General features: G+C 40.8%; 1 protein-coding gene across 7 annotated transcripts in view; it reads right to left on the bottom strand.

The window, feature by feature from the left end:
* Positions 1–1,985: 1,985 nt before the first annotated feature.
* LOC119899223 (paralemmin-3-like) overlaps positions 1,986–24,507 on the bottom strand; it is a 38,051-nt gene continuing 15,529 nt past the window's right edge. For 2 of the 7 annotated variants that reach the window (XM_038713713.1, XM_038713712.1), the window contains exons 2-8: positions 14,531–14,583; positions 13,343–13,423; positions 9,071–9,198; positions 8,378–8,450; positions 7,163–7,196; positions 4,794–4,844; positions 1,986–3,887 (exon numbers count right to left, since the gene is read on the bottom strand). In XM_038713713.1, coding sequence (XP_038569641.1) covers positions 2,866–3,887; positions 4,794–4,844; positions 7,163–7,196; positions 8,378–8,450; positions 9,071–9,198; positions 13,343–13,423; positions 14,531–14,575 — 1,434 coding nt within the window. In that variant the 5' untranslated portion in view covers positions 14,576–14,583 and the 3' untranslated portion in view covers positions 1,986–2,865. Of the gene's footprint in view, positions 3,888–4,793; positions 4,845–7,162; positions 7,197–8,377; positions 8,451–9,070; positions 9,199–10,044; positions 13,319–13,342; positions 13,424–14,530; positions 14,584–24,507 lie in introns of those variants that run through there. The other 5 variants (XM_038713716.1, XM_038713715.1, XM_038713714.1 and 2 more) reach the window with 4 other exon arrangements.

Here is a 24,507-nt window from a genome sequence, read left to right as displayed (position 1 = left end):
TGTTTGAGCTGTAACGTTAAGTAAACTTAAGGTAATTAATAACTGATTCATAGTTAACATTAATAATAATAATAATTATTATTATTAATTAACTTTAGTGTTGCAAAATAACGTTAACATTACCACATTTATATATTAAAAAGCATTTAAAACCTTGTGAAGTATAATGTCAATAACAGATATGAGTTATTTTAATATTTTCCGGTGTCTTACCTTGACTGTAGCTGGTAATGTCGGTAAACTGGTAACAACCAGCCGCAGGTTCCAACCTCCACCGTACAGCACCGCAGAGTAGCATGTAGCATTAGCTCCTTAGCATGTGCTAACTCGGTCATGTCGAGCTAGGCGGGAGTGGTTTCAGCAACACGTCACCTCAGCTCCACCTACGACCCGCCTCTTTGCCCATTTTTGGTTATCCGGGAGTGATGTGCAGTGACGCGCTTCCAAGATGGCGCTGGCCAGCTCCGCCAATTTTGTGCTTCAAAACGGCTCTTCAGAAACCAATGGGTGACGTCACAGACGCTACGTCCATTTTTATATACAGTCTATGGTGTGAACACAAGTGACGTATTAAACTGATTCGGAACAAAACAAATCGATCCAGGTGTGACAACACCTTAACATTCACAGACTGGTGGAACAGCCACCACGGGCAATTTGGGGTTCAGTATCTTGCCCAAGGACACGTGGACATGCAGCCTAGAAGAGCCAGGGATTGAACCGACGACCTTCCGATTAATGGGCAACCTACGCTACCTCCTGAGCCACAGCTGTAACCTATAATAATAATGACAACAATCTAACAAAGTAGCAACACAAAGGAGCTCCTAGCAGATGGGGTTAGGCGGTCGACATGCTGACTTAAGTTTAGGCACACACCCCTGTGATGGTTAGGGTAAGGCTAAGGGGCTTTTGGGAAGCTGTCATAGCTACTAGCGCTTCGGTCTAGCCAGGGCATCTCGTACAGACGCGCTCGGGGGGTGTCTCATACAGACGCTGAAGGGTACTTTTTGCATCGAATAACGCTTTGCCAGCCTTTCTGAAAGCATCAGTATTTGACACCCTGAGATGAGAACAGACAACACCACACGGGTAATTATGAAGGCACATTTGTGGTACCCTTTGACAGACATGACCACTTTTGCGCATGTGCAGAAAGGGATCCGGCAGGCAGCATGGATTTGGTACCTGCAGTTTACTGGCTCCATAGCTAAAACGGAGCGTTCATGAAATTGTATAAAGAATTGAAAATAAATGCTTTGCCTTACACACATTTTACTTCACTGACCACTTCATAGACCTTTCATTTGGAAAAGTGTCATTGCGTTTAAAAGCCTGCTAATAAGAAAAAAAAAAAACACCAGTATCCGCCTCCTGTCTAGTTTAGAGAGGTCCTAGCTCCCCATGTGAAGCTTCTCTGAAATACCATTGTTGATGGGCCGGACCTCCTGGGAACAATTACAGGGCTCATTTCTGCAGCCCTTTCCCCAAGGACTCAGGCACTGATGTGGCAGTAGCCACTGAACTACCGCAAAAACTGTTTGTGTCAATGTTGGGGCCTTCAGGAAAGCTTTGACAAGCTCCATGTACTTGCATAAGTGGAGGACTTTTCAAGACTTGTTGCAAGGGACACCAAGTACATTATCTCATAAGCTCAGCCCCTGTGATCCTGCTCCTGTTAAGAGACGAAGGTATCCATGCAGCTTTACCACAACTAAAGCTGCATGGATAGAGAAATAGCAGCTGTCTGAGAGGGACTACATACTCTCACTCCAATTCTCTTAAGTGTGCTGGGATGGAATATGACAGACAGCTATCCTAAACTAGTCGTCTCTAAATCTAGGAATAAGAGAAAGAAATAACATTATGAAACAAATGGTTAAACATTACCCAATGTGTTTCTTTTGCATGAAGCAATGTTAATGTTTTGGGAAAATCCACTGTTTGAAGAACAGAAATACTGGATGAACATCAAGTCCATGAAGCAATGTATCACAAATGTCAGTTTAATCATTAAACCATCTATCAATCATTTCAAAGCTGACATCTCAGTTCCACATGTTTCTGTATACAGTATATACATCCTTGCACAAAGCTATGTCTGGAGGTCTGGAGCCTCTCATCAAAAGCACATCTGGTATTAAAAATACAAAATTCACACTTTCAAGTATTCCAAAAATAATTTCACTTTTAAAACTGACAACAGCCCACAAAATATTCAGTGGAACACGCTGTTGCTTATAAATTAGTCTGAGTATTGTCAAAACCTGCATTACAGAGTGAATAAAAATGTTCAGGCTCTATACTTGGATTAAAGATATCTCTAATTAAAGACCAAAATCAATAAAATAATTCAGCATTAAATGTATTAAATTAGAACAATATCCTCTCTGAATCTCTTAAGATCTTTGGACTTTTCCAAGTAATCTGATATTTAGATTATGAAAATTACCCAATGAATTATACATGTAGATGCAAGTGTAAAACAATCAATATTTAGTCTGTTTTTGCTTTACTGCATCTAATATGTTGTTTTTAATGATCCTATACAGAAGTTCATCTGCTAACCAGGAAAGAATTAAATCAAACTCAGTCTAAAAAAAAAAAAAAAAAAAAAAAAATTCTAAAATCATATTTTGGTCCACGTTGTGTGAAGAGAATTTAAAAATTGTAGTGCTGGGTAGAAAGCTCATCAAGGCACTTAAGTCCTGTCTATACCTCACAGGTTAGTAGAGGAAAAGGGGAGTAGCCTGTGGACATTCTGATTTGAAAAAGGATTGGTGCATAAAACAAAGACGGGGGAAGGAGTGCGTTATGAATTGAACAGCAGAGGGAGAGAGGAAAATTAATGTACGGAGAGGGATTTTACATGATAGAGCAGCACTGGCAGGTTTTGCGTTTGGGTGCCTCGGTTTCCTCTTCCTGGGTAGCCTTGGTCGGGCTGTATGTCTCTGTGCTTGCTGGGCTGTTAGCTGCTGGTGGCTCTGCATGGGTCTCAGGTGCTTTGGTCTGTGACAGAAGGGGTTCCTGCTCCCCCTGCCCTGCCTCTGTTCTCTGGTTCTCCTGGGGATCAGCCAGGGGCACGTCCTCAAACTGGTCAAGCAGAGTGGCAGGGTCCTGGGCTAATACTGCCTCAGTTCCCCTTGGTGTTGTTGTAGCTTCACCCTCAGCACCTAGCTTGGGGTTGAGAGTGGAGGGTTGCACCTCAGAATAGACTGGCAGAGCCACTGTAGAGCCTTCTAGGGCATTAGGTGGGGACCGCACCTGTCCAGAGGTTGGATCTTCTGATCGTCTGCCTTGTCCTTCAGCTTCTGTCTCTCCATCTCTGTTATCATTTGTCTTTATGCCACCCTGCATGTCTCCATCTCCAGTTTCTGGCTGTGCCTCTGCAGCGGACTCAGTTGCCTCACTATTCTCTGGTTGCATTAAAGTCTCTAATCCTGCTTCTGTTTTTACTACCTCTTCCACAGGCTCCACTTCCTCTTTGCCTGCTTCTGGATTCAGCGGAGGGGTTTCCTCTAACTGCATAGTCTCCTGCTGATCTTCCCGGGGTGTGAGATCCTCAGGTACATCATCCCCTTCATCTGTGATAATCACACATTGTGCTCTGATCACCAGAGTGCCTTCTTCTTCCTCCTCATTAATGTTGACATTTGGAACTTGCCCAGGCTGTGCTTCAGAAACACCCAGGTTCAACGCCGGTTCCAACTTTATGCTTACAACACCTTCAGAGGATACAACTGATCCATTGGGGGCGGACTGATTAATTTGCACTGAAGCATTATGATTGGTGTCTATCTCTATGTCTCCTCCACCATTGGTTAGGACAGCTGCAGATTTATCCAGTAGTGGGTTTTGGTTTATCTTCACTTTATCTTCAAGTGTTCCTGAAGGAATAACCACCAAATACATATCACTGTCAGTATCTGTGCAATTCCATCAATTCGAACAGTTAGTGCTATAATTGAAAGTTAATTTGCAATCAATATGCCACATTGTCATTAACAATTATATCAGCTTTTATTGTAGTTAGTCGACATGTTACTTGATTGCAATTAGACATTGCTTTTGCTACCTAAGTTATGTATTATAATGCACTTAAAAAGTTATGACATCTATGAATCTTGATGCATTGCACAGAAAGGTAATTCACCTCTGCTCTAATATAAAAGAAAGAGAGTGGCAGATAAACATACTAGATGCAGATTCAGATTATGTAGTCTGAAGTTATAGACCTTGGATGATTTAAATACAAACAGATGGGTCAATTTCATTTTCAGAACTCTCCTATCTACTTCAACAGCTTCAGTAGCATCCCCCGCTGACACATCTATGTACCCGCTGCCCTTTAAAAATGCAAGTTATGCACTTGAGTGTCTATTAGCATAAATATATATGCAAAACCTTATTCAGCATGCATAAATATTCATCACAGCATGTATGAACTTTTTGTGAAGTATAGGTATGCTTTTGCCACTCCTTCCTTTATAATGAAAATATATTAAGATCAGTATATACTGTACGTACAATGCATACAGACAAGTCATGATCTTTAAGGGGTTGGGGTAAGATGGTGATGAGATAAGAATTAACAAAAGGAAGAATGGACAGAAAATAAGATGTTTTCAGGTTCAAGGTGATGAGAGAGATGCCAATATCAATAAGGCTATAGGCATGATTTAATGTGTGCAGGATTTCTTTCTGTATATTTGAGGTCCTGCATGAGCTTTATGAGAATGTTATTGTGTATTTCTGTGTGCATTTTATGACACACGAGTCATCTCTATACCCACCCAATGCTGCTGCATTGTCTTCTCCGTTTTGCAGAACGGCTTGGATTATTTCTGTTGAAGAAAATATTTGTATTTACTGCAACAGTAGCAGGTAAGATTGTTTTGTTGACATGTAGTTTAGAAATCATGAATTACTATACAACAGAGTACTAATTTATCAGAAATTTACACCATTAAGTATACTCTACCTTTAAATTTAAATATTCAAACAAATATATGAGGTCCACACTGAAGACTTAAAATGTGGCTTGCTTGGATAACTTATCTTGTAATAAAAACTGATGCACCAGTACAACACTAGAAAACAAGAAAATCCTCACTAAAAACGTGCTTCTTCTCTATAGATAATATAGTTAAGTTCTTTTCATTGCACACAGACAGAAAAATGGAAAGGAGCCCAAAAATTAAACAAATAAAATCTAATCAATTTGCACTGTGCTGTAATTAATTAAGAGTAGCATTAAAGGCACAACATTGGCAGCAGCTAACAGGTGTTAACAGCAGAAAGAAAAGCAGTGTGTCTACACACATTTTAGGGCTGCATGATATTGGAAAAAACTCATTATATCTATGTTAATATATACTATAAACTGCAATATTTTTCTTTTCTGCAATTTACACTCACCTAAAGGATTATTAGGAACACCATACTAATACTGTGTTTGACCCCCTTTCGCCTTCAGAACTGCCTTAATTCTACGTGGCATTGATTCAACAAGGTGCTGAAAGCATTCTTTAGAAATGTTGGCCCATATTGATAGGATAGTATCTTGCAGTTGATGGAGATTTGTGGGATGCACACCAGGGCACGAAGCTCCCGTTCCACCACACCCCAAAGATGCTCTATTGGGTTGAAATCTGGTGACTGTGGGGGCCATTTTAGTACAGTGAACTCATTGTCATGTTCAAGAAACCAATTTGAAATGATTCGAGCTTTGTGACATGGTGCATTATCCTGCTGGAAGTAGCCATCAGAGGATGGGTACATGGTGGCCATAAAGGGATGGACATGGTCAGAAACAATGCTCAGGTAGGCCGTGGCATTTAAACGATGCCCAATTGGCACTAAAGGGCCTAAAGTGTGCCAAGAAAACATCCCCCACACCATTACACCACCACCACCAGCCTGCACAGTGCTAACAAGGCATGATGGATCCATGTTCTCATTCTGTTTACGCCAAATTCTGATTCTACCATCTGAATATCTCAACAGAAATCGAGACTCATCAGACCAGGCAACATTTTTCCAGTCTTCAACTGTACAATTTTGGTGAGCTCCTCAAGGTTGTGCGTGTTGTGGCTTCACAAATGCAAGGTTGATGAAATGAAAGGTTATTTCAGTCAAAGTTGCTCTTCTATCAGCTTGAATCAGTCGGCCCATTCTCCTCTGACCTCTAGCATCAACAAGGCATTTTCTGCCACAGGACTGCCGCATACTGGATGTTTTTCCCTTTTCACACCATTCTTTGTAAACCCTAGAAATGGTTGTGTGTGAAAATCCCAGTAACTGAGCAGATTGTGAAATACTCAGTGGGCCCGTCTGGCACCAACAACCATGCCACGCTCAAAATTGCTTAAATCACCTTTCTTTCCCATTCTGACATTCAGTTTGGAGTTCAGGAGATTGTCTTGACCAGGACCACACCCCTAAATGCATTGAAGCAACTGCCATGTGATTGGTTGATTAGATAATTGCATTATTGAGAAATGTTCCTAATAGGTGTTCCTAATAATCCTTTAGGTAGTGTATATTGCGATATGAAAAATACAGGAAATTTCACCAGATGACTTTAAGTGCTCTATTTGAAAATAATTAAGCATCCTATAATTATTGGGGTGATCTTTTAGGGAAATACATAGAAAATAAAAAAAATAAACTGAAAATTGTCTTTTTAGTCTGAAGACTCTTTTGAGTGCAAACCATCCTGTCTCAAAAAAAATAAATAAAAGAGCAGCTATACACCAGCCCCCTGATGACAAAAGTTGCTTTTCTTATTGCAACAACCCTTAAATTGGAGTAAATTAATCTCTTGTAGATTAGCCATATAATACGGGGAACCTTGCAAGTTTTCTGTTTTGTATGAAGTATGATAAAGAGTTGCAGGGTTGAAATGTATTGACAGAATACCGTGTTGGAAAAAGCAGGCAGATGGATGACAGCAATGCTTCTCTCTGCACTCTGTTACATACTGTGGATGGTTGAGCTTGTCAAATACTTTAAAATGCTCATGTTAACTCCTCTACAGTGTGACATTTGCATCGATGTATCACTTTCCCTAGTAAAAAGCTAATGGAAATGCAATTTTCTAAAATGTCCAATGTAATTTTAACATTTCTCTGTGCCAAAAGGTTTATCTGATCCCACTTACCTGCACTGGCCTCTGCCACTTTCACTGCCTCCTGCTGGGGAAGAGGGACGGGAGAGGAATTACATTTACTGTAAAAACTGGTAAAACACTTTATGTTGACTGAACCCCTTGTGTATTTGAGGGAATTTGAAAAAACAAATGAAATGCAAACTTTGGAACATCACAAGACCTTTGAGGAAACAGACACAAAATTTTCCTCATGTTGTATAAATACCGGTAAGATACTATCCTACGCTCTGAACAGCACAGAAATGCACAGCATGTGCTGAACTAGTTAATGTGTCCAGTATGGTCTCTCAGATGGAGGACTGATGATTTCAGCTGTTAAAGGGTCATGACATTCTGCCTGGTCACAAGGGGGAGTGATTGAGCTAAAAAGCCCTACCTAACCTTTGATAAGTTGACCACTCTCCACAGTTTGGTGTAATATGCACTTAACTACATCAGCCCTGCATAGATAAACAGTAATCATGTGTGTTCCTTACAATTAAAAGCCTGCTTTCAAGGATCTAAACATATCATCACATTCCTAGTCTCATCCGAAAGCATTAGGCTAACAAAGTGAGAAAATCTTCTTCATGTGCCTGTTTGCGTTGCCAGATATTAGCTGTCACTCATTCTCAGTCTGCCTATTAAACCCAAGCTTTGCTGGCAGAGCCTGTTCAAAGTGCTGTATTTTCACACAGAGGATAAGGTCATGCATTCAAAGTCCTCCATCACAGCCAGCATGAATAATTGGCTGTAATAGTGATTAAAAACGGAATCCTCTGTTTATGTCTCTAGCTAATTTTAGCTGAACTTCAAAATCCAAGGTTTAGATGAATGGGATAGAAAAACCTTACTAAAAAGACCTTGGCACAGACGGTAAAAAAGGCGGGACAGCTCTTTTGTTCTACTATAAAGACTTTCGGCGAGGTCAGGTAAACACACTTGTGCTTGACTTGAGGTGAAACAATAATCCCAGAGTGGGTCAAGTGCTGAATTGTTTATGTAACAGAGCTGCTTACATTCATAAAGTTCCTGCTTTTGAACAAGAGGTGCTACATCAAAGGTACATTAAGAGAAGAAATGCATTATTCATGGGAAAAAGCCACAGACAGTAGTTGAGGGGAATTTTCTACGTAATGGAAGATGATGGAGCGTGCTTGTTCAACACATATTGCAACCCCCTTTGTGTCCACAGAGTGCGTGGGCGAGTGTGTGCATGTTCCTCACCGTTTGGCCATCTTCCATCAGTTCCTTCAGCTTCTGTTCCTCCTCTGCTATCCGCTGACTCTCTGACTGCAATCTGAGACAGACAAAAAAACCAAACACATCAACTCTACACTAACAATGCACTCTTGGACTATGATGCCTTTAAATTTTCTAATCAAAAGTAAAACTAATATAGGCATATTTATTTTGCTAAATCAGTATGTTTCAATTCCCCCAGAGGCCATGTACAGTGTGTATAAGGAGTGTTCTTAGAAAGCGAGGTAAGCTGTGGATCTCTACAATAATAACATTGGGATCTTGAAGTGCAGTTTTCAGGGACTTGACAACATTGCCCACTGCAATAAAAAAGTCTAGTCCTCTCTGGCGACTGTGCAGGCTGGATCTAATTCTCACTCCCTGCCTGCGAGTTGAGTACTGGCAGAATTAAACTGAACTTTGCCAAAGCATACATAACGTATGACAACAGCAAAAAGTATAAGGAAACAAAAACAGAAAAGGGAATGCTGCAACATCAATTATACATGAAGTTTCAGCTACACAAACACAACAAAAACAACAGTTGTGTTATGCTGTCAGCTCTGCGCTACCTGTGTCAGGCAATCACAAACTGGCTCCTCATCTCCTAGCTCCTCTCACACACACACACACACACACACACACACACACACACACACACACCCCCTCCCCCCATACTTGTCAATGCGGTTTTCAATCTCCTGGGCCTGGGAGCCCCATAGAGGGGAACGGGGGCTTTGGGAGTCCAGAGAGGTTGGGGACAAAGGAGCTCCCTCCATCAACCACTGGTCCCTCAGAGACTTCCTCTGGAGCGAGAAAGAGGTGGTGTAGAAGAGGAAGGAGGACAGACAGGATAGCGAGTCAACTTTCAGTAGTATTGTGGTAATAGGATTATGTTGTGTTGCAAATTGTAATTAAAACAGTATACTGTGAGATGCTATAAATGTGTCAACTGTCACAGATGTTGCTATACAGTACAGTTTATACTATTACATAGTGAGAAAAATTTATCAAAAAAACTGGGAGCCGTTTATAAAACTAAATAGCTGAGAAACACAGCAAGTTCAATAACAGCGTGACCAGTATTTTTAAATATCAAGATTTTGGGAGGTAAAAAATCTAATAATAATCTTCAGGCTGATTTTTCTTTTTAAAAATAAACACACAACATCAACATTTTTGATAAGGATCCTTGAAATTTGGTTACTAAACTATTGTGACCAAGAGGCAGGACATTTTACAGTCTTAAAATAACTTGTCAGTGCTCTCTGGTGGACAAACTATATGTTCGAGTAATAAATTCCTGCAACACATCTTTAGCACTGGTAAAATTAACATTACTACAATTCACACTATTCAGGTTTTATTAACATTATACATCAATGATACAGATACAGATATAACTGTGATAAGCTATTATCAGCCAATAATATCACTCCTGACTTGCAAGTCAGGCGCTAGTAACACATACATTTTTTTAAAGGAATCAAATACAACACTTTACAATGAACAACACTGACTCAACTAACTAACCTAATGCTAGCTAGTAATGCTAACTGTAGTCATTAAAGTATAAAGCTAGCTAACAATTATCTCTAGAAAGTATTACCTATTAATCTTGAAAATATCCACAAGAAAAATAATATACAAACCGTTAAGAGCAACAGTAAGTGAACAGAATGTTCACATAACTAGGATGTTGAATTAGCAACAGACAGCTAACAGTAGTTAAACTGATATGGCTAGCCTGCTTAGCATTTAACGTTAGCTGATAAGAAAAACATCTGAAACTACAAAATAGTTTAAACAAATGTCACAAAATAGCTACTCAGCATTGAGTATCTTCAGATAATGCTCCAACAAGGGCGTTTTAAGAGTAACATTAGATAAAAAATGTAAGATAAGAAGCTGAAGATAATTTCAGTTAACTCCAACTGTGCCCGTTGTGGCTGCTACTAGCAACAGAATGTTCAACTGAAACCAACTGCTAAGAAAGAGAGAAAAAAACTGTGTCCATAATCACTCCTGATTTGTCCAAAAGTGTAAAATATATACACTAAAAGGCCTAGTGTCTCTAAAGATGCTCATGCTAATCAAACTGCAACTCTAAACGGTCACTGAACATTAAAATAAAGGTGTTTTCTTAGGTGGTGTTTTAGCTTTAATTTCTTTACCAGCTTTGAGCAGATCGTTTATTTACTTTTGCATTGTGGGAAAATCATACAGGGGTTTTTGTAGGCCTACACTGACTGTTTTCAGTATACTTGACAACTTTGATGTTCAGCATGAACATACTCATACCTGCTTATAATTGGTCTGGAATTGGGACACAGCTTATTTTTCTTTTACAAACAATCTTGCACAGAAGCAAAAATTATAATAAACTCACAGTTAATGATGTTGATTTACACATGTCAGAAGTACCATGGTCTACTCACTACAGAGGCACAGCAAGGAGAAGTAAGATGGAGCAGTGACATAGCCAGAGGGGAAAATTGAGATAGGGAAGGTAAAGCGAAATGTGGTTGTTTGAAGGGGGCGAAGGTGAGAAAAAAAGGTGAGAGACAGAAAGACAGAAACAACTGAGTCCATGTCACCATGTCTTCATCTCAGCTATCCGACAGAGAGAATGGTAGTATGAATTTATATTGTGCATGCACTTTATTCCTACACCACTCCAGTAAAGAGACATCGCCCAGTGAACGAAAGGTGCCTGAGGCAACCATTTCATCCAACCAGAACACCAAACCAAGAACTTTAAAGTTTTACACAAACAAGAGCACAATGTTCAGAAGTTTGTAGAACTGACTAGTCTGTCTAAGAGACACACAAAAACATAACATTCCTTCAAGTCTAATACTTTATTTCCACTGCTTTGCTGTTTTTTCTTTCGTTCCAGACCCCCACTGGACATCTAGCACTCGAATCTTTAAAAGCTCTGTGTGTGTGAACTATCTGTGAATATGAGTGACACATCCCACATGGGTGTACACATTTGTGTGAGTTTTCCACTGGAAACCTGACAGTCCATCCCAAATTACACAAGTGACTACCGATTTCATGGTGTTTTCAAATATAATGATTCCATTTCACCTGGAATAATTTGCGCTAGCCCGCATATATGTGACCTTTTAACTGACAAAAGGTGAAAAAATTACCTTTTCAAGAATGTAATTTATTTAGTTGGAGTTCTGAGCTGTACAAACACAGTATAGTATGTACAGTATATTTACACGGAATCTTCACCTTTTCAAAGCATTCACAGCTCTTTTTAGTTATTACTGTTCTTCAGTGTTAACAAAAGTTGGACATATTTTCATGCTACATCCACAAATAAAACAAAAACAAAGTGGTGATACTGCACAACCAGAAAGAGAACCCCGGTGATGAAAGTGACATGATGAAAATAATGTTATAATGATAGTGGTTACACCATTTGTCAGACTCATCAAACCAAGCCTGCCATAATTTACTTCACAAATGTATTTCCATTGTTATTTGCAGAATTTCTTCATAGACAAAATTCCACTTGAGAAATGATCTGCCAAAACTCGAACATTATACACATTATACAACCCTTTCAAGGGTTGTATAATGTACACTTTAAACACTACACTAAAGAGACTGGAAGCAGGAAACTGCCAAGAAGGAGAAACATTTTTGACTCTATTATACAATAAGTTACTAGTTGTGTTCCTGTGTATGTCAGGAAAAATAACAGTGGCTGCAGGGTGACTTAGTCAGTAAGACAACCATGTTACAACCGGTTGACCTTGGTTCAAGTGCTTGTTTCATCTGCGCCGCTAAAGTGCCCTTGAGCCAGACAGTAAACTCTTGCCAGCTCGAGGAACACTTTTCTGTAGCTGACAGTGACATGCGTAAGTGAACAGTCTGTCTGCAGGGAACCTTTTGTAGGCTAAATCTAATGTACCAAAATAACCAGGATTATCACATTATCATAGTTATGTGTCTATATACACTAAAATCCAGCACAAAGCTCTCAGAGCAACTGTAATTTTTCTTACTGGAGGTGAAAGCATCTGAAAATCCATACTCCCCTCCAGTATATGGCCCTATGTTTTCAAAATCTGGCAACCGTTAGCCAGTAGCTACCTACTTAGCTATAAGCGTCACAAAACCATCTGTGTTTTCCCATGCAGCGCAGAACAAGCCCTGCTCTGTTCACCTCCCTTTGCCTTTGGCTTGCTGGGCACAGCCCTCTCTAAACTTTCCTGCAGGTCAGGAGCTGTGTGTTGCTGCTCCCTCTTATCACAACCCTACATCTACCCCAGGGTTACACTCAATGTCAAAGCTAATGAATGTATGTAAAGCAATGATGATATCGCCTCCTGTGAGAGAGCAACTATTGAAATAATCATTTAAAAATGAATCTTTGAAGCCTCTCATCGATGCAATTTATGTTCGGTGCATTGTTCACAAACTCACATGCACACACAAACACGGTGAACATATGCAAAATAGTGTCTTCTATGACCACACCAGCACACACATGCATACCTGCTTGCACACAAACACACGCTGCACAGATTTCACACAATTTGAGGAATGTGCCCCTGGACAGCGTAACACAGCGGAGTAGGAAGTGGGAACGCCAATCTGGAAATTATGTGAAAACAATAGAGCCGCTCTGTGCCTTGCAGAGTGTGGAAACATGCTCATAAAAATTGATTTCAGCAAAGAAAGGCTTTCCTCTAACCTTGTGAGAAACAGGCAGAACCAGGAAGTGTTGAGGGCTGTACAGTTCATCTATGTGTGTGTTGGTGTGTGCGTGTGTAAGAAAAGGAAATAAATGTGTCTATCTGCATGGTAACAAGCTGGAATGGGTCTGCAGAGGATTTTAGCTGAGTGAAATTAAGGCTGCATGTGTGTGTGAGTTGCGTGGGTGAATGAATGAGACAGGTTAGATCATCCTGTGTATGTGTGTCACACCTTGAGCTGCTGTAGTCTGAGCTTCTCATCCTCCATCTCTCTCCTGGCTCTGTCCTGCTCCTCCTGCAGCCGGCGCTTCTCCTGACAGGGAGAAAGAAGGAGGGAAAGAGAGAAATTGCAAAAAATAGAGTATGAATGTGGACATATTGATCACAATGGGAGGGCAATTTTATTCTAATAAAGACAAGCATGGACTGGATAAACTCAGATCTGCAGCAAGATATATAAACAAGCAGATGCAAATAAATAAGCAGTAACAAAGACAGGGAAGAGACGGTGATGAATAAAACATCACTGGGAAAGAGTAAAACGGGGACACCTGGTCAACCATCTGTCACAAGGACACTGTCACCGTAGACATCAGGTAAACTCTATATCCCATAATACTTACAGCAGCTGTCCCCATGACAACCCGGTGTTGTTTTCGTGGGACCAGGGACACCCTGGCTCACCACACTGCACAATCAATAAATGATTTAGGAGTTACGAACAGCTCAGTGAGCTTAGTGTCTTTACCCTCTCTTTCTCTGTACAGACGAATCAGAAATAACGTCAGAAGAGGACAGTGACAACTACTACACTTGTAAACCTATTATTTCACTTTTCATGCAACTTTGTCAGAAAAAACTGTCCAGGTGATCCTGTAGAACTGATTATATGTTGGAAATAAATTAAATTAAAAAGGTTATAATCTACAAAACCTAAACATTTCAAAACAAATGTGTCCAGTTTTGGCAGACAGCTAGATGCCTTTCTGTGCTGTATTATCAGCTGCTCCAGTAGGTAGAAAGTGAACATAAACCCCACGTTACGGCCAATGGTCAACTGGTCAATTTGTTTCTAGGCTCAAATTCGAGTTTTACATTATCACATATTTACGATTTTTATTAAATGATGCATTTCTTTATAAAGATTTAAATCTGAATGTGGAGGTTGGACAGAAGCGGTACATTAATGTTTTTTTTGTTTGTTTTTTTTAACCTGTGTCATAACAATTTCTAGTACTTTGAGACCTCTACGGTCTCGTAGACTTCCTGCTGACCATGATTAACCCCAACATATCTTTTTCCGCAGTCACTGTAAATGTGTACAGTTTCTGCTTCCTTTCTGCTGCATACACATCAGCCGCTGGATTTGTCTATACACAGATGAATATGCGTGTGTCTTTGTATGTGCACATGGACTCACAGCAATGGCCTCCAGTCGCTGTTTGTACTTGTCCGCCTCATCCATCCTGGCACCTGTGACACAACAAGACAGGGTTGAAGGTTAGTGATCAGAGGTTAAGCAAATACTGGATCCATTTATTCCCCATATTACGGTGTTCACTGGTCTGAGAGAACGAACTCCGGCCACTATTTCAGTTGTATCTTCTGCACTTCACACACAAAACCCTTATGGTCTTTACGTATGGCAGATTTTATTGGACTTTAATATTTGTAACCCACAGAAAACAATTGTTTATGATGCGCAAATATTTCACTATCTACAAATATGTATTTTTACATTTGTGACTTCCAGTACACATTGGACAAAATTCCACAAATGCGTACATGACCCACAAACTGACTGGAAGAGATCTGAAAATGCGCAAAAACTGTTGTGTGTGTAGAAGTCACTCTGTTTTTTTTGTGGATATGATTTTACACATCACAAAAGTAAAAATACATATTTGTAGATAGTGAAATATTTGCGCATCATAGTACATATTTGTGGATTGTTTTCTGTGGGTTACAAATATTAAAGTCCAAGTGTGGGAAGAAGAGAATCAAACAGCATTTCTGCATTAGTCCCCAAACTCATTTAGTCCCACCCTGTACATCAGAGAATATGGAGGCAGCTAATGAGTGGCAACACAAGATCAGACAGCAGAATTCAGCCGTTGCTATTTATGAAACATGTAATTGGACAAGTATCTCAGTAGTACATTCCCATGTCTGCAGAGCTACCTTGACCCACAATCCTCCACATCAATCCCACCCTTACCAAAAATGTCTCCCCCATACCCCATTTAGCCTTTTGTGTCTATTATGACACAGCCCCAGGCATTTCGAAGAAAATGAGCATAGGCATTTGTTTTCCCCTACAGCTGACACTAAATGGGACAATATTTGAGCTCCCCAAAACTCAGAGGTACATGAGACAGCATAGACTTAGCACCCAGCTCACAGCAACTCAGTCATTAGTGAGTTCTTGCCATCACAAGCCATAACTCCGTTTTCATAGGAAAATCTTCCTTCTAAAAACTTCTCAGGAGAGTAACAACACTTATTTTTGTCCCACATGTAATTCTGCACTGGGTGCGTTCCATAACAAAAACACACTTTATACTTTAATTGTAGATGTTAACGCAATAATTTTCTGATCACTGACAATCCCATTTGGTGTATAAAAAGTTCTGTCCTTCACCAAAAAACACATTTAGCCATCACAGTAACTGAGATCTCACACTAGTGGTCATCTGAGCGATACAGTGCCCAATTTCTGTAACAAATGCCACACTGCCACAGCCATCACAGAGCGCAAAATGTGTCCTTACCAATGTACGTACACACACAGCACACTTTCCAGATGCACAACCTGCAAAACTTCAGAAACAAGCTAATGTGAACATGAGGAAGGTCAAACGTAAAGGGGGACCTCGTCTTTTACATCAAAATCCAACTGTACGTTGACAAAGAAAAAACATCACGTGTAAACATCCAAAAAAGCTTTGACAGATCAACCCTCTGCACCATTACTCATTTCTCCCCCACCCCCTCATCCAACATTCACATACTCTAAATATGAGGTTTCTTATTTCTGCCCACAAGGCAACTCACTGGAGTTGATGCTATTGTTGCTCCTCCAATATGTTAGCTCTTTTAGGTCCTTAAGGGGTGTTCGTGAACATTGTGTGAAACTTCTCCATACCAACACCTAAAGAATCCCTTCGGCACCCTCAAGGTGAGGGATGGGTGTTGGGGTCACAGGGGAGGCGGGCCCACATTAAACGATATAAAAATGTAGGTGTACTGTGTCTGGAGGGGAACACAGAAGGATGAAAGGAATTGGGAAAGGTAGAAAATGGCAATGGGGAAACAACCTCTAGCATGCCTTTCTTTTCTCTGGAGTTCTCTCAAGAACTGACGTGGCAAGATGGAAGGATCAGCCGAAAGACAGATGAGAATACACATACACAGAATATATATGGAGAGATTTAGAGACAAGGGGGACCCTTGAATAGCAACAGAGGTGGAAGAGACAAAATCTCATTTTGGCAGTGTTCTGAATGACTGGAGGTGCAGTGACAGCTTACAGTATAAGCCTCCGTAGGGAGTGATGGCTTGTGTCTCATCAGGGCTCCAGGAGAGCGCCTAGAATAGCAGCCACAGATAAACAAGCAAACACAAACAGTGGCTTTGATGAGGAGGTATTGAGGAGCTCCCCGTAGACGCACACCGACTTCGATAATTAGACATGATACAGGAGGGTAGGGTAGGCTGACAAAGTCAAAAAGTTAAGAGACAGAGAAAGTCAAGATGTTTGAAGAGAAGAGCGGCAGGGAAAGAGAAGATGAGAGAGGAATGAGGTGACAGGAAATGTATCAACTGGTTTGGGATTCAAATCCCCTAATGTCAAGGGTAACACAAACATATGAACAATTTTTGTGCAGGACAGACAAAAAAAACATGATTGTTCAAGAATCGGAAGAAGAGAGAAATTGTAGATTTAATCTACTCTGTTTCCTTTAAAACCTTGATCATTATCAAGCAAATTCAGGTCAGTTTTCTCCCAGGTAAACCAAAGAGTGATTTTGCAATCTTGGATAGTTTCATTTAAAGGCCTCTCAATGGCCCAAGAGGTCAAAGTATCCAGTGTTTTGCAAAAAAGCCAACCAAATATAGTTTTATTTATTTTTCCTTGAATTATTTTGTAACCCCTCAGACTTATCTTGTGACGCCTACTTAAAATCATTTAGGGTTTGCTAAAAATGATGTCTGTTATTTACTGGGCAGTGTCTACATTATAAAACCAAGCAGAAGTGTTATTAATGCGAAATCCTTACTTTAACTATGAATCTTTGCACCTTAACTGTGAATTTTCACACAACTCCCACAATCCTCTTGTGGTATTCTGGAAGCACAGCAACCCACAAATGTCCCAACATGGACCCAACAAAAACTGCACTTGTTCACTGCTACCTTGCCCCTGTTATTGCACACTATATCCAATAATCTCAGAACCAAACAGCAGCACTAAAAACACTAATATAGCACATGGCCCTGAACACGAACACAGCTTGGCTGCTACAGTATTCAATTACAGACATTGCTTCACCTGTAACAACTGTTACATGCCAACCCAGGTGGCTGAAATTGTACTGATGCCTCAGTTCCATTAAAACTGAGAGTTTTTTGGTTTTCAAGGAAATGTTTTGTTTCCTACACAAACACTTTCCTGTTCAGCAAGTGGTAGGCTGTCTGACCTCAGTGGTATGACCTCCCACACACAGGGTCTCTCCCAGTTTACATCTCCCATTCTCTATGTCTCCCTTGCCATACCCCACTCACAATTACTGCAGTTTTATATGACTGCAGTAATTAAATGCTTTTGGATTTGGGTCTGAAAACAAGTAACAAGGCACAAGTCACTTTGCCCTCTGGGAAATTGTGAGTGGCCTTTTTCAGTATTTTCAAAAATATTATAGACTAAACAGTTACTTGATTTAAAGCTGCTACCAATCATTATGAATGAAAAGATGCCATATTCAAATGGATTGTTTTGTAGGACCAACTGTTCAAAATCCAATGAGATTTAGTTTACGATCACTTGAGACACATTTTCACTTCATCGAGAACTGTACTTCATCGATATGGCAGTGCACTCCTATAATATCTCACAATAGACAGTTAAAAAAAGACTTAATCGTGTGTATGGGAGGGTCTAGCTGTGTCAGTCATTCAGTCTTACTGCAGACGGTCAGTATGGTTTCTTTGCAAACATTCCTCCTGCACTGCTGCAAAAGAATGTATATTTGCCTTCAGTGTATGTGTACATGTTTACATAACAATGTATATTTGCCTAGTGCGGTGCTACGAAGTCTAAATGCTGAGTGCTAGTGTAGTGACATTAGCTCTGTGGGAACAGATGGAAGAACAGTAGGGTGTCTGGAATGAAAAACTTTAAGAATCATTTAGTATCACAGCTCACTGCTCGTGGATTTCTCTGACACACTTACAGGCATTCTTATGACTGACTGCATGTAACAATCAAAATGTGAATCTTAAGCACTATTCCTACAAGGCAAGAGGCTGCGGTGTTTGTTTAATCAAAAGACCAAGAGACCATCCCTGCAAACAGTTTTGGAGCTCAGCTATATCCAAATCACAGTGTGTGTAAAGTAAAGTCTTCATTATTTTCAAACTGAGCAAAACACTACAAACACCAACGCATTCACATGATATTTTCCGAGGGGCTTAAAAAGAAAGACTGTGGGAATCAGAGAAATCAGTGTGATCGGATAGGTAGCACTTACTTACCACCAAAGCATCTTTTTGCTCTGTATCAACTTGCACGTATAGTGTCAGCGGTAGCTACACTTGATGACATGTAGATGAGTTGTCTTTGCAAAGCCCATGTTTCAGCAATTTAAATCCTACTTGACAATACCTGACACTATGGAATCAGGAACTAGCTTATTCAAATGCAATACTCTACTCAGCATGGATACGGGCGCACGTTATTAGAGAGGTAAGAGTACAGTGTTGCTGACTTTGACCTCACAGAGATAGACACAGGCTGAAGAGTCATTGAAGTTAAATATTCAAGTTTCTGCTCCATTTCTTGGAGGGGTGAGGGATGGGGGTGGGCTGTTGTGATGTGATTATAGTAAAGATAGAGGAGAGAGAGCAGCAAGCAGAAGTAGGGTTGGAGTATCAAATTGTGTGCCCTTAATTATATACAGTACTGTTAGCACACTTGAATACTAATAAAAAATATTTGTTTTATTAAATTCTAATACCTATAATAGTGGCGCTACGCTGGAATTATATTTGCTTTTAAGTGCACAGGCTCATTTACGGTGCTGCTTTCACGTCTCCCATTATCCTGCTTCTATTCAACAGTGCTGGATTTTAAACTCTTTGGGAACATAGTACAGCACTAGAGTGTACCATGTAAACTGTAGAACTGAAATAGTGGAACTGGACGGTAGAATAGGATACACAAGGTTTCACATTTTCAGGCCAGTGAAACACACAGCAAGTATTCCAAGGACACTGTAAGCTGGAAATATCCTTCCACCCATGGGTTTGGGTACAGGAAGACTACAAACATCGCTGTCCTCCAGACGATTAGAGACAGAACATGCAATCACAAGGACCCTGATCTCTGAACTTATGCATCCTCTGCTGTCGTCAATGACCATTGCTCAGGAAGGGGCCCGACTTAGACAGACAACTAACTGTACAACAAATTCCTAGATATAACTTCAATCAGAGACGGGGCAATCAAAGAGGCAATCCCTCTCTAGTTTGAGGGATGTACAAAGTGAGTTGTTGTATTGTGCTTTTTCATCAGCTATTGATTTTCAGTTGCTTTACAGACCCTGCAGCAGAAATTGCATTATTGGAAATGGATATCCTGCTTATCTAGATAGAAATAAATCTGTCATACAGTGTAAAGGAGTGGGTGTGTGTGTAGTGTATGTGTGTGTGTTTATGTGTGTGGGTGGAACTTGTGTAGCTTGGATACTGCTACTGCAACAGCACACAGCCACGTTCCTTTGATTGACAGGCCATATCGACGGGAATGAAAACACTGCATTCCACTCCTGTGTGTGCGCACATCAGTAATGGTTTGGGAGGTTAATGTGTGATGTGTGTGTGCCTCCTACATCAAAGTGCTAACAGTGTAGTAGACTGTTGGGGATTATCAAAGTCAACAACATACATCACAGATTTACTCCAAGTCATTTATCACCACTGTACTTCACAGGCATGCAATTCCTATTTCAGCCTAACCTCTGAAGAAACACATAGGCAAAAATAATATGTGCACTTCAAAGAATCAAAAGATGTCATCAACCTACCAATTCCATATTTACCAGGGCATTAACTTTGCAGATATGTACAGTTAGCTTACACAAATGGTCGCGCTTTGAGAGCATCAAAGGCATCACTGCGAGGGAATATCAAAAGAAAACTTCCAACAGGTCCTGGTGTTCAGCGGTTAGACTAAAGCAAGTTTAATGCACTGACAATTTGACTAAATCGTGTTGAGAGAGGAGACTATGATGAAACAATAGCACCTCAAAGGAGCAAATTCCTTAGCTCTCATTTTGTCTCTACGTTATACAGACATAAAAAAGGATTGAGAAAGCTCAATGGTGTACTGTCAGGTACCACACACACACACACACACACACACACACACACACACACACACACACACAGTCTCTGTTCAGCAGGAGGTAGGCTGGTCTTAGCCTTTGCCTGGCTCTGCCCAGTTTCCTAGTGCTGTAAGGGAACGCTTATATACACACACAACACACACCCACAGCACTCCATCTCAATTTGAGCTGATCTAGAAAGTAATGTGACATGAAGGTTAAGTTAAACTGTCATGGTTGCAGGGGCTCCAAGGTTGCTTTCACACCTGCAGTTTGGTCCATGTTCTCCTTTTAGTTCTGGTCCATTGTCTTTTCATGCTGACTAACAAACAAGGAGTGTAAAAAATCTGTTACGTGGACTGACAGGTAATTCATTCATTTGGCAGTTTTGATAATTATTAGTGCCACATGGCTCCACATGTTTAAATCACTGATGGACAGCAAGTCATGCTTGCACTTTAGACAGTGTTCAGACTGAAAACAGCCTTGTGTGGTTGTTCCAGGTACCAGTGAGACATAAATTATGATCCAGGAAGTTTGGTTTGAGTAACAGATCGCAGAGATTGAAGGCATATCAGAGCACAAAACACTGGCCTTACTACAGTATGCATTACAAAGTTTAATATTATTTGTTTAATTATTTTTTCTGGTGTAAAAAATAGTAGTCACTAATGGACTCCATATAGATCCCTACACCTTGCACTCACATGATCGCAAGAATACGTGTTACCTTGGTAACCAAACAATTTGCATAAATATATAGGCCTACATTACTTCTTCAGATTGCTTACTTAAAAGTTCCCATGATCAGCAGAATAATGTGAGAGTAGTTTTGAATTAATGCTAAAATTCCACGTCTTCTATGACAAATCTTCTGGGTGGTTTGCTTTGTTTTCAAATTACAGACAAAGCTCAACAATTACCAAGACAGGGACCAACCATTTCAAGCAGTCACAGTCTGGCTATTTGGTCAGGGCACCAGAGTTTGATTGACAAAAAGAACTAAACCATATGGACAAATGCACTGGAGTTAGTTTGAACTGAACAGGTTAGGTGTGAAAATACCTAGACCAAGAATTGGTATATTATCTACCAGGTTTGTCTTACTGTACCTACTGACATTTTCTCTGCTGTCAGGACACAGCTTGTGTAGCCATTATCTCATCAGCCAAACACACATATGGTTGACATAAAGCTAAATGTTGTATAAGGCTGCATACTGCTTGATATTACCCTCTGAGTGGTTCCCAATATGGGCAAGCTGCTGATCACTAGCCATGACAAAATCACCATCTGCTGCACACATTTAAAATATTAAGTCTGGAAGGATTTTTGGCGAGAAAATCAGTTCCACATCCATTAAGCTGAGCAGCAGATCAAAAATGACAGCATGGTGAAAGCCTTTGTAAAACGTTGTCATCCACTCATCAAATCAGCAGAGGAGCGACAGAGATTAACATGGTCATCTGAAACATACATATGCATGGTGAAGTTGAAGAATAATGTGCTATGCAGCGTGGATGAGTCATCTTGGCTCACTGAGTTATGATTAACATGCAGGATTATCTGATTAATCCGACTGTGAAGAAGTCACATTGTTGCATGGGTCTAACTGTATGCATTTCCTAGAATGGCTCCGTTTTGGAAGCATCAATCAGTTAGATCAATTAACCTTGCCCATTACGTCACTTTTAGGGGCAGGTGAGAGAATGTGGCTAAACTGAACTTTCAAACCCAAGACAGATAATTTTGAGCAGAAAAGGTATTTTCTTTTGTTTTTAAAAAACAAATTTAGTGTGGACATCCCCTTTAAAAAGGGAAATATCTGAAAACAAGTGTTCATTAAATTGAAATTGGGTTTGCATTATATTTATATCCAGATTGCACATATTGTCCACATTGAGGGTCTAAGGATTGACGATGTACCGGATGTTGTACAGATTGTAAAGACCTCTGAGGCAAATTTGTGATTTTGGGCTATTTCAATAAAATAAAAAGAGGTGGTATTATGCTCATTTTCAGGTTCAAAATCCTATTTAGGGGTTGTACCAGAACAGGTTTACATGGTTTAATTTTCAAAAAACAGCATATTTTTTGTCATACTGCACATTGCTGCAGCTCCTCTTTTCACCCTGTGTTTATGACTTTGTTTTAGCTATTGAGTGATACATCTCGTCTCTAAATGATGTTTGTTGGGAGTTGCACATGCGCAGTTCCTAGTTAAGGACTACTAGCCAATCAGAAGCAGAGAAGGGCAGGTCAGCGAAAGGCCGGCAAACAGCTTCGATTCAGCTGTAGGCTACATGTTGCCGACCAGGTTGACAATTTGTAACATACATATCTTTCATCCATAAAGTTTTAACTGAGCTCTGTCTCTACATCATGGTAACGACTTCATGTCCATTGACTGCTTGGAGGGTAGCTAGTGTTTGGAAGGGAGAGGAGAGGTGTGCTGCAACTCAGTGTTTTTCCACCAGTGTTTTGAGGGCGTGTCGGACCAGTTGTTCGGCGAGCATTATGACACATATTTTCATTGTGACGTAACAAGAAAGGGAAGTAAAGGCTGGACTACAAACTAGCTGTTTTCAGGCAGTTCAGAGCAGTGTTTTCTGTGGGAGATGGGAACTCCCTTTGGTGTGGACTTTGGGCTTTTTCACTTTGCAAACCTATTACATGCGCAAAAAAAGATATATAACTTTAGGTTACTTGCGTAACCCCGGTTCTCAGAGTAGCATGAGTGAGACGTCTCACTATGGGATGTGCCTCCCCGCGTATTCCTCAGAAGCATTTATCTCATTACACCAATCCTGATTGGCTGGTGATCGTGGTGTCTGCGTCTAGTGGACCCACCTACCCCTAAATAGCTTACGCTACAACACAGACACCATTCAAAATAAGCACCTCTTCTCGCTTCGTCCCAGCAAGAAGGGCTGTCTGGTGAGACATCTCACTCATGCTACTCTGAGAACCGGGGTTACGCAAGTAACCTAAAGTTCTCATTCATAGCATTCGTTTCGATGTCTCACTATGGGATATGGAGACTCCCGAATATCCAGACAAGCTTATCTCAACAACCACCGGCTCTCAGGAAGCAGCACTCTGTTCCAGCGAGGGCCCTGTGCTCAGCACTGCACGCGCCACACTCTGAGCCGAGACATCCAGTTTATAAAACCGGGCAAATGTGAGGGGCGAGGACCAGCTCGCCGCCGCACAAATGTCCTGGATAGGGACCCCCTTAAACAGGGCCCAGGATGCAGCAAGGCCACGAGTTCAGTGAGCCCGTACGCCTGGTGGAGCCTGCAGACTCCGACTAGTGTAGGCCAGAGCAATCGACCCCACACTCCAGTGGGAGAGCTGTCGCTTGGTAACGGGCTTGCCCATACAGGGGCTAGCCCAGGACACAAAGAGATGGTCACTTCTCCGAAAGTCCTGTTCATGTAAAAGCACAGGGCTCGGACCGGACACAGCACATGCAGCCGCTCCTCATCAGGGGAGGAGAAAGGCGGCGAAGAGAACGCCCTAAGGTCAATGAGCGAGCACGAGCCAACCACCTTGGGCACAAAGGCAGGGTTAGGCTTCATCGACATTCTGACATCCCCTGGAGCAAACTGAGTGCATGAAGGATGCACCGAGAGTGCATGAATGTCGCCGACCCGTTTTGCGGAAGCCAAAGCCAGCAATAACACTGTCTTCAGAGACCGATGTTTTAAGTAAACGTCCCCCAGAGGTTCAAAAGGGGGGCAGAGAGCTCATCCAGAACATGACAAGCAGCAATAGCAGCCAGGTACACTTT

Source organism: Micropterus salmoides, unplaced genomic scaffold, assembly GCF_014851395.1.
Source record: "Micropterus salmoides isolate LMB-PRFRI ecotype aquatic unplaced genomic scaffold, ASM1485139v1 Ms_hic_scaffold_12, whole genome shotgun sequence".
NCBI classification, from domain to species: domain Eukaryota; kingdom Metazoa; phylum Chordata; class Actinopteri; order Centrarchiformes; family Centrarchidae; genus Micropterus; species Micropterus salmoides.
Note: the sequence above shows the minus strand (reverse complement) of the source record. Positions and strands in the feature narration are given on the sequence as shown.